The 14,894-nt window shown below is 36.7% G+C and overlaps 1 protein-coding gene across 2 annotated transcripts in view; it reads left to right on the forward strand.

The window, feature by feature from the left end:
- The window catches only part of LOC124619315 (protein YIPF6), an 80,315-nt gene that overhangs the window by 61,836 nt on the left and 3,585 nt on the right, over positions 1 to 14,894 (forward strand). For both annotated transcript variants that reach the window (XR_006980068.1, XM_047145625.1), the window contains one exon: positions 9,436 to 9,593. Coding sequence is in view for 1 of the 2 variants with exons in the window: in XM_047145625.1 (XP_047001581.1) it covers positions 9,436 to 9,593 (158 nt within the window). In the remaining variant the exon portion in view is untranslated. The remainder of the gene's footprint in view (positions 1 to 9,435; positions 9,594 to 14,894) is intronic.

Below are 14,894 nucleotides of genomic sequence, written 5' to 3' on the forward strand. Positions count from 1 at the left end.
CTGGTTACTTCTTTAATTGCCTGTCTTTTGAATAATGTTTTCTGGCCATATCAGTTGTTGCAAGGAAGTGTGTATTGAGGAAGGTCTGGCTGATTCTTTTTTTTTTTTTTTTTCTCGATATAAATTGTTTGCTTTCTTTATTCATTGATTTACTCATGAAAAACAAGCAGAGTAATATCTTTTAGGAATGCCCATAACAATTAATTAATTACCTAGACCACACAGTGCCTCATCTAAAAAATGCGTGACCTTATTGAGTTTGTTTCGGTAGATAACATTTGATCCTGATATTAGTAAAATGCACTACACATCTGGATCATTGCCAGGGCACATCATTACCACTTCATTATAGGGGCTCATGCTGTCACATAACTTAACCTTAACATTTTGCCATGCCATTATTTTTCCACTTTTATCTGATTTTTTGAGATTTTGGCTTACTACCTTCAAGCTATGCCTTTTTATGTGTTACTTGTTTCAAACTGCTATCGGTTTGTAAGAATATTTTTATTCTTTTTGTGTGAGTTTTCTTATACCTCTTTTTTCCCCAATGTGATGCAAGTTTCATTTTCTGAGTCTGTCTATAGACAGAATTTTTACACTCTGTTGGCCTAAAATTAATACTGACTCACCTTCAGGAGCACAATGGTTCAAACCCGCGTCTGGCCATCCTGATTCAGGTTTTCTGTTGTTTACCAAAATCATTTAAGGCAAATGCCAAGATGGTTCCTTCGAAACGGTACAGCCTTTCTCTTCCTCCATCCTTTCCTAATCCAAGCTTGTGCTCCGTCTCTAATGACATCGTTGTCAATGGGATGTGAAACTCTAGTTGTCCTCCACCTCCCTCAAATTTTTGCAGGTTAAATCGGAACTCCTGTCTCTCTTCCCTCGTAGGATGAACATAGATACTTTTAATCTTTTGACTTACCTGTTTAAACATCAGTTATTCTTCTGTATTGTATCATATTTGTCTTTTAAACTTTGTATCTCATTGAGTAATTGAGAAAAAAGTTCATAGAGTCAGATTATAGATTTTCATAACAATTATGACACAGCCAGATTTTCTGGCTTGGGCTAGCCTCAGCACAACTGTAATGATGTACCACTTTGCAGTTTACACCTTTTGCAACTTGTTTTCTACAACAGCAGTAATTTAAGTTTAAACACTGAAAACTCCATGTATGAATATCAACAATGTAGGAAAAGATAGATTGCTACTTACTGTAAAGAAGACAGGTTAAGCTGCGACCGTCAACTCTGGCAGCTTGGACCAGCCCTGTCTGCAGGTTAACGTGTCTTCTTTACAGTAAGTAGCAATCTGTCTTTTCCTACATTGTTAGTAATTTAAGTTTATTATTTCTGTCACCTTTTTTATGGAATCACTATATAATGTGGACAATACGCATGCTCTCTCTTCATTATAATTTATCATTGTCACACAAGTTTCTACTTTTTGTAAAATTTCAGTGAAAAATACACTGTTTTTTTTGCACTGATGTATTGAAATTAGTACCCACTCCTCACTTATTATCACAAGATTTAACTATATTCACCAGATTATCATGCTGGGTGTTTTCACTTGCCATCTTGTTTTCCAACATTATCTACCAAACCATATGAAAGACATCTCAGCAATCACATGAATCTTAATGTGAAAGTTTTTGGTTATGATACTTTAATGGAGAAATATAATAGCTTGTAACAGGAAAGGTTTCTGTGACTATTTGAAAACACTGACCATTGGAAACAACTGATAATTAAACCATTTCATCATATTAGAAAAAAAGAAAAATCTTATAAAATAAATGTATGCAAAAATAGATGCTCTGAGAAAAAAAATGCATATAAATTTGGAGCAACGCGTGTTTCTCTGTTGGACATAAAGGGCTTTTGCACCAGATGCGTAAGTTCTTTTTTTACATCATTTTCTATAAATTGCAAACCATATATTAACAAGAATGAAGCTTCCACTCTGTTAGTGGAGTGTGTACTGAATGAAACTTCCTGGCAGATTAAAACTGTGTGCCAGACTGAGAGTTGAACTTGGGAGTTTGAGTCTCAGTCCAGCACACAGTTGTAATCTGCCAGGAAGTGCCATACACTAACCAGCTCGCTTTCTCTCCAAACAATGTGTGAGCTTTGAGTCATCATTTAGAAGACGTATGTTAATTATAGTTTAAGAACATTAGGCATCATGTGGCACAAAAATTATAATCTTCTTGATATCATTTTTCCAGCTGAGTTGAAAATTCCATTTCTGCACACAATATTTGTGATAGCTGCTGGCAGCCAGATTCCAGGGAGAGAGCAGCATGCAAAGGACCACTGCTTGAACCACTTGAAAACTATATCAACCATCAGATATTGTGAACAAAAGCTTAAGAACATGCCTAAACATCAGTGTTGTCTTGTCACCCACATAGTCATTGTGGGAGCATATGGAGCCCTGTTACACATCCTTTTAAAGATACACAACACAGACCATGCCTCCTCCACAGGCACCTATTTTGAGGATGGTTGACAGATGCTAAAATTTTCCAGCTTCTCACTAAATTAAATCATGTCATTTATTACCATGCAGGCTAATCTGAGACTTATCCTTTGGGAGAACAGCCTTTCATTAATCTACAGTCTTTTCTACATATTGATGTGCAGACTGCAAACATTCTCTTCTGTGACGAGCACTGAGCAGCACACATGTGACTGGTCACCTTTTAAGTTTCCATCCTCTCTTGTTATATATTTCAATGGATATTATCTGTCATAAATTGAATTAAAGGCAATCTTTGATATATGCTCAGTATCACAGACATACAAAATATGCAAACATAATCAATGTTTCAAGTCACCATGTAGTGGAGATGCTGAGTCGCAGATAGGCTTTCCATGTACTGTTACGTTCCACCTTGGATTTTCCATTGTGTGATATAGTCACTGTTTGTTAGACAAGCGACAAGCATTTCTACTGTAACAGTTCCAGTTTACCCTTGCGCTCATCATAACTCTTACAGTATTATTTTTATTCTGGTTAGTGTTACAAGAAATATTTCTTATCAGAATAATGAAAATTTAGACGAAAGGTACAATGCAGAGCAATTACTATTTTTTATCATTAATGTGCAATTGTTAACTCAAATCACTTGAGCCACTTTAACTAGCACCCTGTTTATTTGACAATTACTTATCATAACATTTTCATCCATATGATTCATTGATATTATTCCTCTCATCATGTTTCCCCTACTTGATGTACCCTGTATATTAATCTTACATTTATATTAATTTATGGGTGCCAATCTCCCCCCCCCCCCCCCCTCGCCCGCCCCCATCTCTCCAGCTCTTAACGAAAGGAAAAAAAATACAGGGAATTCAGGTGTTTTTCTTCTGCATTACATAGGTTTTTAACAGGATCACAACTGGAACTTTTTTGTGGCTATTTATAAGTCAACGCAAGTCTCCAAAAATATTAAAAATACACTCTACCCTCCGGTCGTGTACACCCCCCCCCCCCCCCCCCCCCTACAAACTAATGTATATGTGTTCTTGTATTCATTAATATCCTAGATGAAACTGTTCCTCAAATTTCAACCCTGCAATGTCCAGTGCTAATTGGACTACTAAAGAACTTGTACGTCATGGATACAATATGCTTAAAACCTCATATGCAATCATTCTATACATATCAATCAATTATATTAACCTATTTGTGACTGTGGCATGGGTGTTCTGAGGTTGAAATCAAGTTGTATATTATATTCTGTGGCAAGTGTAACAGCAAATATTGGTGACTGGAAAATATTGTAGTTGTCATCTAAATATTGAACATGTGATTAGTAATTGCTGTCTTAACATATTAACAACATGGGGACAAACATTTGATCATCTAACCCCTGTCTGTTCATATGTACTTCATGTAGACAAAAACACTTTTTCCATATTTTTCTGAATGTTTAATGAGTTATTAATTCATACATTTTCAGCTGAGATAAATTGGATGCTGTTTTCAATGACAGTAGGAGGAAGAATAAGTGATAGATCTCATATATTACACGTGTAACAGCAAATAGTCTCATGTCATATATGGTCAGAAAGTATATCATAGTCAATGGAGTGCTGACTACAGAGAGAATATGGCTACTCCCTTATGAGTCCTTACATTTATGTTATGGATGTCTGGTACTTGTATTGCATATACAAATTAAATTATCAAAAAATAGCTGTCACCATACTGATTGATGCAAACATTGTAACACAATGCACTGTAAAAATATCATTATCAATGAATAATTATTCCCAGGTTTTCTGGTTCTCCATAGAAACTTTTTCAGAAAGAGAAAGATAGTTTGTATATACACTCACCATTGAGAACAACATACTAGGTTCTTTTAGTTAAGAAGTTTTTGAGCCACTCACACACCTGGGAACTTACTCCTATGCTTGTACCTTCGTTAGTAATTGGCAGTGTGGCACTGTGCCGAACGCTTCACAGAAATCTAGGAATATAGAATCCACCTGTTGCCCTTTATCCGTGGTTCACAGTAACCATGCCAGGGAAGGGAAGCTGAGGTTCATACGAGTAATACATTCTAAAACCATGATTTGTGGGCAGAAGCTTTTTCCTCTCAAGGAAAATTGTTATATTTGAACTGAAAATATGTTCAAGGATTCTGCAGCAAACTGATGCTAAATATACTGGTCTGTAATTTTGCTGGTCTGCTCTTTTACCTTTCGTGTATACAGGAGGCACATGTACTTTTTTCCAGTCGCTGGAGACTTTGTAAAACCAAATTGGGATTCCATCATTATCTGGTGACTTATTTGCTTTCAACTCTTTCAGTTGTTTCTCTACATCAGTGATGTTTACTACTGTCACAGTTTGCAGTAATTGATGGAAAGTAATCAAATAAAACAGAAGTGATTTCTGGCATTTTGCAAGGTAGTGTTAGAGCCCTCAGCTGTTCCTGATCTATATGAATGATTTAAGAGACAATGTGAGCAGCTGTCTTAGGTTGTTTGCAGATGATACTGTCATTTATTATCTAGTGAAGTCATCAGAAGTTCAAAACCAATAGCAAAACAATTTAGAAAAGATATCTGTATGGTGCAAAAATTGGTAATTGACCCTACATAATGAAAAGTGTGAGGTCATCCATACAAATGCTAAAAGGGATCTGTTAAACTTCGTTTACACAATACATTAATCAAATCTAAAGGCTGTAAATTCAACTAAATACCTAGGAATTAAGTTACAAACACCTTAAATTGGAAAGAACGTGTAGAAAATGTGGGGAAGGTGAACCAAAGACTGCATTTTATTGGCAGAACACACAGAAGATGCAATAGATCTGCTAAAGAAACTGCCTACACTATCCTTGTCCATCATCTTTTTGAGTACTGCTGTGGGTGTGGGATCCTTACCAGATAGTATTAATGGAGTACACCAAGAAATAGAGAAGAGAGTGTTATGGGCATGATACAGGATTTGGAAGGACATCATTAAAAAAAAGGCGTTTCTCTGCGATCTTCTTACGAAATTTCAATCACCACCTTTCTCCTTCAGAGCAAAAATATTTTGTTGATGCAAGCTTACATAGGGAGAAATGATCATCATAATAAAATTAGGGAAATAATAGCTTGCATGGAAAGATAAAGCTGTTAATTTCTTTCTGCGCGCTGTTTGAGAGTGAAATAATAGAGAATTATTATGAAGGTGCTTTGATGAACCCTCTGCCAGGCACTGAAATGTGATTTGCAGAGTATCGCTGTAGATGTATGTGCTCATGTACATATACATGTACACAAACGATGTTATTTTTGCATGATTCTCATATGTGAACAAGTTCTTAAATGCAAAATTTAAAACTTCAAATTTCCTTTTGTTATCTTCTAATGCCACACCAGGTTGGTCAATGTGTGACTGGGTAGGAGGCTTAGACTCACTTTGCAATTTTATGTAGGACCAGAATTTTCTCAGGTTCTTGACAAGATGTATTGGTAAGGTATGACAGTGATAGCTGTTGTAAGCTTTGCACGTTGATCTTTTTACACACACACAAATTTCTGTTAACTATTGCCTGTTGTCAGCCCTTTTTTGAACGGAGGGCGCAACAGCCTTTGCTTCCTTAGCAATTTGTGAACTTTGTTGTTAAACCGTGGTGGATCTTTTCCAGCCCACAATTCAAGAGTACTGTTTGCTGATGACAATAAGACTCTAGTCAGTGATGACTCTCTAAGTGTGTTAGGACACAAAGCTGAAGAAACACTGATGCATGTGTACTTGCCCAGGTGGATAGAAAACAACGTATTAACCCTGCATGTAAAAAAGAAAGGAAAAAATAGTTTCCACATGAGCAAAATGTGCAATAGTTACTCACTAAATGTATAAATGAGTTCATAGAGTGTGTATCAAGAACAAAGTTTCTAGGGATGCATGTTGATTCACAGCTGAAGTGGACTGAATATATCAGGGTCCTTGGAAAATTAATAGCTTCAGCATGCAGAGAACTTTGAATAGTAACTTCACTGCATTGTAGCTCATATGCTAGAACAACATATTTTGCTTACATTCATTGTTGACTTAATTACACCATAAGCTTCTGGGGAACAAATCAATAGAATATACTAACAACTTCCTCTGCTACATATCTGAAATATACTACTTACAGCTTCTGGGGAACAAGTCAATAGAATATACTAACAACTCCATCTACTACATATCTGAAATATACAGCATGTTGCAGAACAATATTTTAAAAATTTGTTAAGTAGGCTGAGTCACGGGTGAACTATGAGCTGACTACAGGGCTTCCCAGTATTCTCTCCACATCTCATTAATTTTGAAGCTGTCCCTCAAAACTAGTCCTGTTACTAGTAGTAGGGGAATTCCAGACTTTGGCATCTGCACTGTAACGTTACCCAGGCAACTATGAAGTGGAAGGTGGGGAATGGCAAAAGTTTTGTTGTATTCCTTAACTAATCTTTCCTGTGTACGAATAGGAAGAGGAGCAAGCAGGTAGTTAAAAGGGAGACTGTTTTTTTATACAGCCACTAATTATTCTTATGGTCTCATTCAGTTCGGTGTCAGTCTTCTTCACATGGTGGCTGTTTAAAGAGAATGGAGCACAGTATTTGGCAACTGAGTACACAAGACTAATTGCTGATGTTCTGAGGGTGGTTGTGTTTGCCCCCATGTGGTACCATACAATTTATGAATTATATTGTTCCTGGTTTTGATTTTTTTTCTGCAGTGTTTTCCAGATTTTTTCAAGATAATATTGGGTCCATTGTTATCCCTAAATGTTTTGGGAAAGGATTATACTGAATTAAGTTGTTGTTGTTGATGTATGCTTGGGGCTCTTGATAAGTTTGTTTATTATTGAGGTGAAAGCATGACACTTTAATTTTGTTCTTGTTTGGAATTAGTCTCCAGTCTTGATGACTGTTACTGGCTTCCTCTATGAAATTATTGCAGTCAGCAAGGACTAGGCTGTCAGCATACATAAATTTTGCAGATGTCATATTTGGTATACTCAAAAGTTAAACAGCACCAAGACAAGTACTTAATTAATTTTTTGTTGGAATAAATATAAATTAATTAAAACAGTGCCTGAGCATTGAGGCAACCCATTATTTAGATGTCAAACAATGGAAAATCCAGGACAGAATGTAACAATATTATGAATAGGATAGTTGCTACTCACCATATAGCGGAGATGCTGTGTTGCAGATAGGCACAACAAAAAGACTGTCAGAAAGTGAGCTTTCGGCCAACAAGGCGTTCGTCGAAAATAGGCAAAACACTCACACTCATGCTCCCGCTCACACAAACACGACTCACACACTCTCAATTTCTGGTTGCTGAGCACAGCAGCCACAGACTGTGGTCGTGTGTGTGTGTGTGTGTGTGTGTGTGTGTGTGTGTGTGTGTGAGAGAGAGAGAGAGAGAGAGAGAGAGAGAGAGAGAGAGAGAGAGAGAGATCAATTTTTGATGAAGGCTTTTTGACCTAAAGCTCACTTCCTGACAGTCTTTTTGTAGTGTTTATCTGCGACTCAGCATCTCCACTATATGCTGAGTGACAACTATCCTTTCGATAGTATCATTATTTAGAAGACTAATTTTATTCTTACTGTTTCTTATTATTAATTGATAAAGCCTGTCACAAAGCAAATTATTTAATAAATACATTATCTGGCCACATGCTACTACATTAATAAGGTTGTAAAGAAGACCTTTCCTCCAACCATGTCGTGTGCCGCAGTCAAGTCAGTATACACCACTGTTGTTTTCAACCATTTCTGAAACACAGTCTCAATGTGTATTGTTAGGCTGCGTATGTAGTTGAAACAATTGCAGTGGCTTACAATCCAGCGTGTTCATCTGGAATTTGTTCTTGTATTAATGGTCCTATTCAGTCTGGAATCCTTCTTTCTGGGAGTTTGTAACATGAACTTGGTAGGGCTATAGTGTGGTAGGTTTCAGGTTGGCTCTTTGGTCTGTTCTGTTTCATTGCTAATGTCAGAGCATGAACTGGCAGGTAAGATCTTTCTGGAAATTGTGAGATTTGCAACACATCATCCAGAGTCTTTGGAATGTTGTAGAGAATGGTGTTATGCTTTCAGATCCTTGGTATTTGGCAAGGAGGAGAGAAGGTGGTGATTTACTATCCCATTAACAACACAACTGTTAGAGACAAAACACAAGACAGAATGGGGAAGGAAATTGCAAAACGCATTTTTTGAAGGAACCATTCTGGCATTAACATTAAACAGTTGAGGGAAACCACAGAAAACATTAAAAGAGAGAAGTATTCTGGCCTTTTACAGATTAACTCAGAAAGAGCCATACCTCACAGACAAAATTTCATCATATGGCCCTCTTCATGATAGAAGTGCAGTCTTACAACTTTCTTTTGCAAATATATGGTGCACCTCGGTATCCTACCATACAAATCTTGGAAGTAGAAATGGTTTACAGAACTTGCAAACATTGAGACAACTGGAAGTTTTGAAGGTTTATTGAATATGTTTTTTTTATATTAAGAATTGAGAATCTTAGATCAGGAAATGTAGTTCAGTTTAACTAAAAATTGTGTCTGTAATTCCTTTACACTGAAATGAGTGAATGCCTGAGTGATTCAAAATGACAGTGGCACAGTGACCCAAGTACAGGCAGATTTCACAGTGCCTGAATGATAATGGCGCCTTGTCGGCCACAAAGAAAGAGGATGTACATATAGCCATAATAACATTCCTTTTATTGGATAGCATTCTTCAGAATCAAAGTATGTTTTCAAACTAAGGATTGTACTTTTATGACCAATATTTTTATCTGATGCAACAAACTTTGAAAGAAAATAGTCATACTGCAATTTTTAGTTTCTCATTTTCTACATAATTTATTAATAATGTTCTTTCTTTTGTTTGTTTATGTTTCAGATCATTTTTCCAGAGTGTTTGCGTCCTTGGTTATTGCTTACTTCCTACAACAATTGCTCTTATCATGTGTAGAATAATTCTTCTCATGGAACAAACAACGTTTCTATTTGCTATCAGATTTATAGTGACAGTTGTAGGCTTTGCCTGGGCAACATTTGGTGAGTTTGTAAAACTAATTGTTTGATTTAATATGAAGTAAATATTCACTTTTTTTCAGGTAGCTGCAAGTTCGGTTATTCCGTACGGGCATGCCATATACAATAGACTTTTAGGTACTGTCATAGTCGGTGAACAATCTTTGCTTATAGCTACAAAATGAAATACTGCAAAGCTTTTCAATGAGATAAATTTTTACTCTGAAAATGATCACTCTAAAAGTATTACCAATCAGTCAGAACCAACATTGACATGTGTGTGTACTAGCATATAGTCTGTTTTGGTTTCATGAATTCATTGATCATGTTGTGTAGACCCTGTCAAGAAGGAGAACCTTGATGGATGTGTAATGAGTCATGGCATACCAAACATTAACAGAAGACACACAAATGAAAGAAACTGAATCCATGTACTTCATTGACTATAAACTACCACTACACCACTTAAAGCTATTCACTATACTGCTTAAAGCTATTCGTGCTTCTGCCAGCTAAATTTAATCAAGAAAATTGGGAAGAATGCTGCTACTTAAAAAGCAACTGCTACCTCCTCCATCATATTAAATAGCTGCTAGCTCAACATTTTGTGGATTATATTAATATTTTTCAAAGAAAATAGTTACCAGATACAGAGTCCTGTTTACTGTACACTTCTATTTATCATGCAGCTTTCCAATGAACACTGCTACTTGCCATGTAGCTAACAGACTATACAAGTTTTGAATCCATATATTTGGATAATTTCAGTTACTTTTGTGTCTTGTATTGTGATAGTGTACAGCACAGTTCAACCGAGACTAAATTTTTTTTCAGAAACAAAAACTGTATAGGGCTAAAAATGTATTGGGAAGTGAGAGTAAGAATTCGCAATTCCTTAATAAGGTTTCTGCAACATGTGAAGTTATCTACTGGCCACAACAGTTTTACTTGTTTCTGCTGCTGTAGAAACACTTTATTTACTTTGGATACACTGCCTGGAAGATAATTATGTAAGACAAGAGAGAGTGAAAATGTGAACAATGTGCCAGTTCTCGTCTTTAGCTCAAAACTGAGCTGCTTGATCAGTTATCTGTGTGTTGACTCCAACAAATTTGTTATTGACTGGACCTAGGAAACTTTTCACATGATGTTTCTAGTGTAATACCATTGTTGCTTAGCTCTGGTGCTAGCAGGTCATTTTCTCACGTTTGAAATTACATAATATGAACCTTTATGATATTAAGACATAAACTGTTAGCTGTGAATCACTTGTAGGCCAGTTCAGCTGTCATCCGAGCTGTGTTTGGTAGAGAATGTTAGTGTTCTACATGTGAGACAGATCAACATATGATCTTCTCATTGAGCCATTTTTCACTAAATGGTTCATTGAATGCCAACAGATATGTCAATTTCCTAACAGAATGTGTACTGCCACTAGTATCAGTTTGGTGACTATCTGCTTGATAGACAGAATGTTCTACTACCTGACATGCACCACAAGCTCATATCACTGATATGTGATACTGCCACTAACAGTCCGCCAGCAAACATTTTCCCACCCAAAACATTTTTTTCTTTTGTAGGTGTGTGACCTTCATTTCAAATGATGTGGAGGCAACCAACACTGGGGAAAATTAACTGATGATCAGTTACAAAGTGTTTTAGAAGAGAGTGATTATAAATTTAGTGACAACAAGACAGAGGCATAAAGTTGGTATCCTGAGAATGTGAATGCTCAGCTGAATTTTAGGGTAGCAAAACAGAAGCAGAAATGCTGAGTTCCTTCAGGTATTCCTTTCCAAACCTAAGCATAGGAGTACTGCCTCAGTTTCATTCTCAGACTATTAGAAAAATTAGTGCTATATAAGTGTTAGATGCAGCACCCGAAATTGCTAAAATTGAACAAAGCTCCAGGGCCTGATAGACTCTCTGTTAGATTCCACACACAACTTGGATCTTAATCATAATGTTCTGTAGATCACTTGAACCAAAAACTGTGCCAAGTAGGATGAAAGCAAAGGTCACACTTATCTGCAAGAACAGTAGCAACACTGATCCACAAAACTGCTGTCCCATTCATTGATATCCATCTGGTGTAGAATCCTGTAACACTTTCTGAGCTCAAATGTAATGAGGTATCTCAAACAAATGGCCTCCTCCATACCAACCAGAAAGGACTCTGAAAACAGTCATGAGAAACCCAATGCGTACTTTTCTCACATGAAAGCCATGGATCAAGGCAATCATGCAGATGCAGCTCATCTTGACCCAGTACCACACCAGTGCTTATTAATGAAAGTGATAGTATAGGGCACCAAACGAAATTTGTTGCTGGATTGAGTATCTCTTGCTAGAGAGAACACAGTGTGTGGAGAGTCATAAACAGACATAGACGTAACATGGCATGGGACCCGGGAAATTGTGTTGGAACCCTGTTCATGTCATATATTAATTACCTAGCAGACATTATTAACAGTAACCTCAGATTTTTGCAGTAATCTATAACAAAGTACTCTCTGAAAATAGGTGCAGAAATATCCAGTGATACCTTGATAAGATTTTTAAGTGGGTTAGAAATTAACAACTTGCTGTATTCATTCCTACATTTAAAACTGAGCACTTAAGGAAATGCAGAAAAGTAGTATTCTATGAATACAATAAAATGAGTCTCAGTTGGAGCAGCCAACTCATAGAAATATATGTTTGCAACAGTGGGGATATAAAATGGATTGATGACAGGTTCGATTGTAGGTAGTAGATGGCGGACTTTGATTGATTGGCAGTTTAGTTATTTGCATTTTCCTGAATTGTAAGTGCAGCCAGTCACCAAAATGTAGAATGAGTCATTTTTACAATTAATACATTTCCTGAGTGGAAAACTGGCAGGATGCTGATGATTTACACGATTTCAGTTGCTCATTTTTGGCATACAGTGTTTTATACTTAACTATAGTCAGTCTCTCTCTTTGTGCCATAGTAAGGCCGAGTACTGGATTGAGTAATTCATGTCTCCTTCTAGTACTGTTTTTCCAGACTGTGGTTGTTTGCTGACAGCTAACTTCATAAGGAAGTAAATGTACAAGACATGCTGAAAAATAATGCCTCCAAATTTTTTATGTGAACATTCTTAAAGCTTTTTAAATGGAACAAATTTTATTAACATTCTACATCTTTATTCTTCACATCTACATATTTATTTCCCAACATAGTCACCCTAGCGATGAACGCACTTCTCGCAATGAGACCAGTTTGTTGATACTACCACTGTAGAATGATTGCCTTTGTTGATGGAACCACAACCTCACCTCAGTTTGCACTGCTTCATATTATCAAAGTGAAGTCCTTGAAGGTGTTCTTTTAAGTCAGAAACAGATGAAAATCAGATGGGGCCAAGTCAGGACTGTATGGAGAATGACGGATAACAGTCAACCCATTGCATTGGATTGTTGTAGGTGTCACAGTGCTTGTGTGTGGTCTGTCATCATATGCTGAAGGAGAGGGTGCTCCATGTGTGGACAAACTTTCAAATTCAAAACTTGATTAAAGCATACAATTTCTCACACACACATATATAGTTACCGCCATATTACACGCTACAATTCGAATCTCTCTTGTGGTACAGGGCTGCAAGTATGTAAACATGAAAAATAAAGATGTAGTATGTTAATAATGTTTGTTTTATTTAAAAACCTTTAAAGAATTTTCACATAAAATATTTGGAGGCATTACTTTTTAGCAAGTCTTCGTGCATTCCAATTGCTGCATCTATGCATGTAATATATACTGTCAAAATATTTGTTTGTGGCCATATAATTACTCACTGTACAAAAGCACTGTCCTTTTATATGTGCCAGTCAGTGGAGTGACATAAACTCCCTTCATTACTAGCAAGCCACTTGTTTCACCTGAAGCTCTGCCTCCCTGCACTTAAATAGTGACTACAAACCCCCCCCCCCCCCCCCAAAAAAAAAAAAAAAAAAAAAAAAAAAAAAAAAAAAAAAAAAAAAAAGAAGAAAAAAATTCATTTGTTACTGCTAGCATCTTTTGTGTACATTGGATAATGATTCAGTGCACTATGAACATGACAGAAAGTCCTCTCTTTAACACTATATTGAGCCAAGTGAAATGTAAGCTGAACTTAGGTGACCAAACATTAGCATGCTTCTTATCTGTGCAACCCAGAAAATACTGGTATATTTTTGTATCCTAGAAATTGTTGTACTTTTAATTTAAAACAGAGCAATAACACTGGTAAAGATTGGAAGTTATTTGTGGTGTATGTGGTAACATATTACTGATTACTGAGATACCATTTTTGTGCAGACTATTACCAGTATTATCCTAACAGTTCCATTGTTCCTATTTTTGTATGATCTAGTATTCATAATGAGTGCTCATGTCAAAAGGAAATTGTTAGCAAACTTTAGAATTAGGCACAATTATTTATTGTGCAAAGAATACATGTAGTGTAGAAGTTGGGAGAAAGTATGTTTAGGATGAATCAAATGTGCAATGGTGGATTGCATTGGAGATTCACTTGCAAACTGCTGTTTCATCAAGGAACTCCTGCAGAGAGCCAAAAGCTTGAAATATCCTAAATTTCAATCCAGTTCTTTCCCCCATACAAGGTAAAAGGAAACATGAGATACCTATCTCTTGACCTAAAATCCAGTTAAAGGTTTTGGAAATTGCAAGGTCCTTAAACATAGCACAAAGAGAATTCTGTGGGAGTGCTGGTTGAGGTCACACATTTATATATAGAAGTTGCCTCTCTATATGGTACAGTACTTCACTGGCACAAAGACTGCAAGAAGATTTTACTAAGACTCTTGTCACTCTCCACGGGCACATAATCCAAATACAGCTACAACGAATCGACAATGCCACTGAGATACCCATCTTTTGTGACATGCCACACATTGTGACAATGGGCTATACCAGGGGAGGGGGGGCAACAAGTATTTCATTAAAAACAGCTGACAACTGGCATCTATTGCAGAGGGAGGAAAGCTCACCTCTTTTGTTCTCCTGAAGTGTAAAACTTTGCCAATGGAAGATTTCCCTTAAGGATTAAATGGTTCATTGCCTAGAAAAAGGGTGGACTGGACTGGCTAGCCACTGTATAGAATTGCAGACCTGATGTGTTGCTCAGTGAAGGGCTATTTTAGTGTTGAATGCCAGTAAAGATCACATCATACCTGAAATAAAGAACAACGTTGATGCATTGAAGACAGACAAGTATAAGGGAACATGCACTCAGTCCATCTGCCAAGATTAAAGTGTTACCAGTAGAGTGATTCTTTCTTCATGGCATACAATGCCACC

This window comes from Schistocerca americana, chromosome 6, assembly GCF_021461395.2.
Source record: "Schistocerca americana isolate TAMUIC-IGC-003095 chromosome 6, iqSchAmer2.1, whole genome shotgun sequence".
Classification (NCBI taxonomy): Eukaryota; Metazoa; Arthropoda; class Insecta; order Orthoptera; family Acrididae; genus Schistocerca; species Schistocerca americana.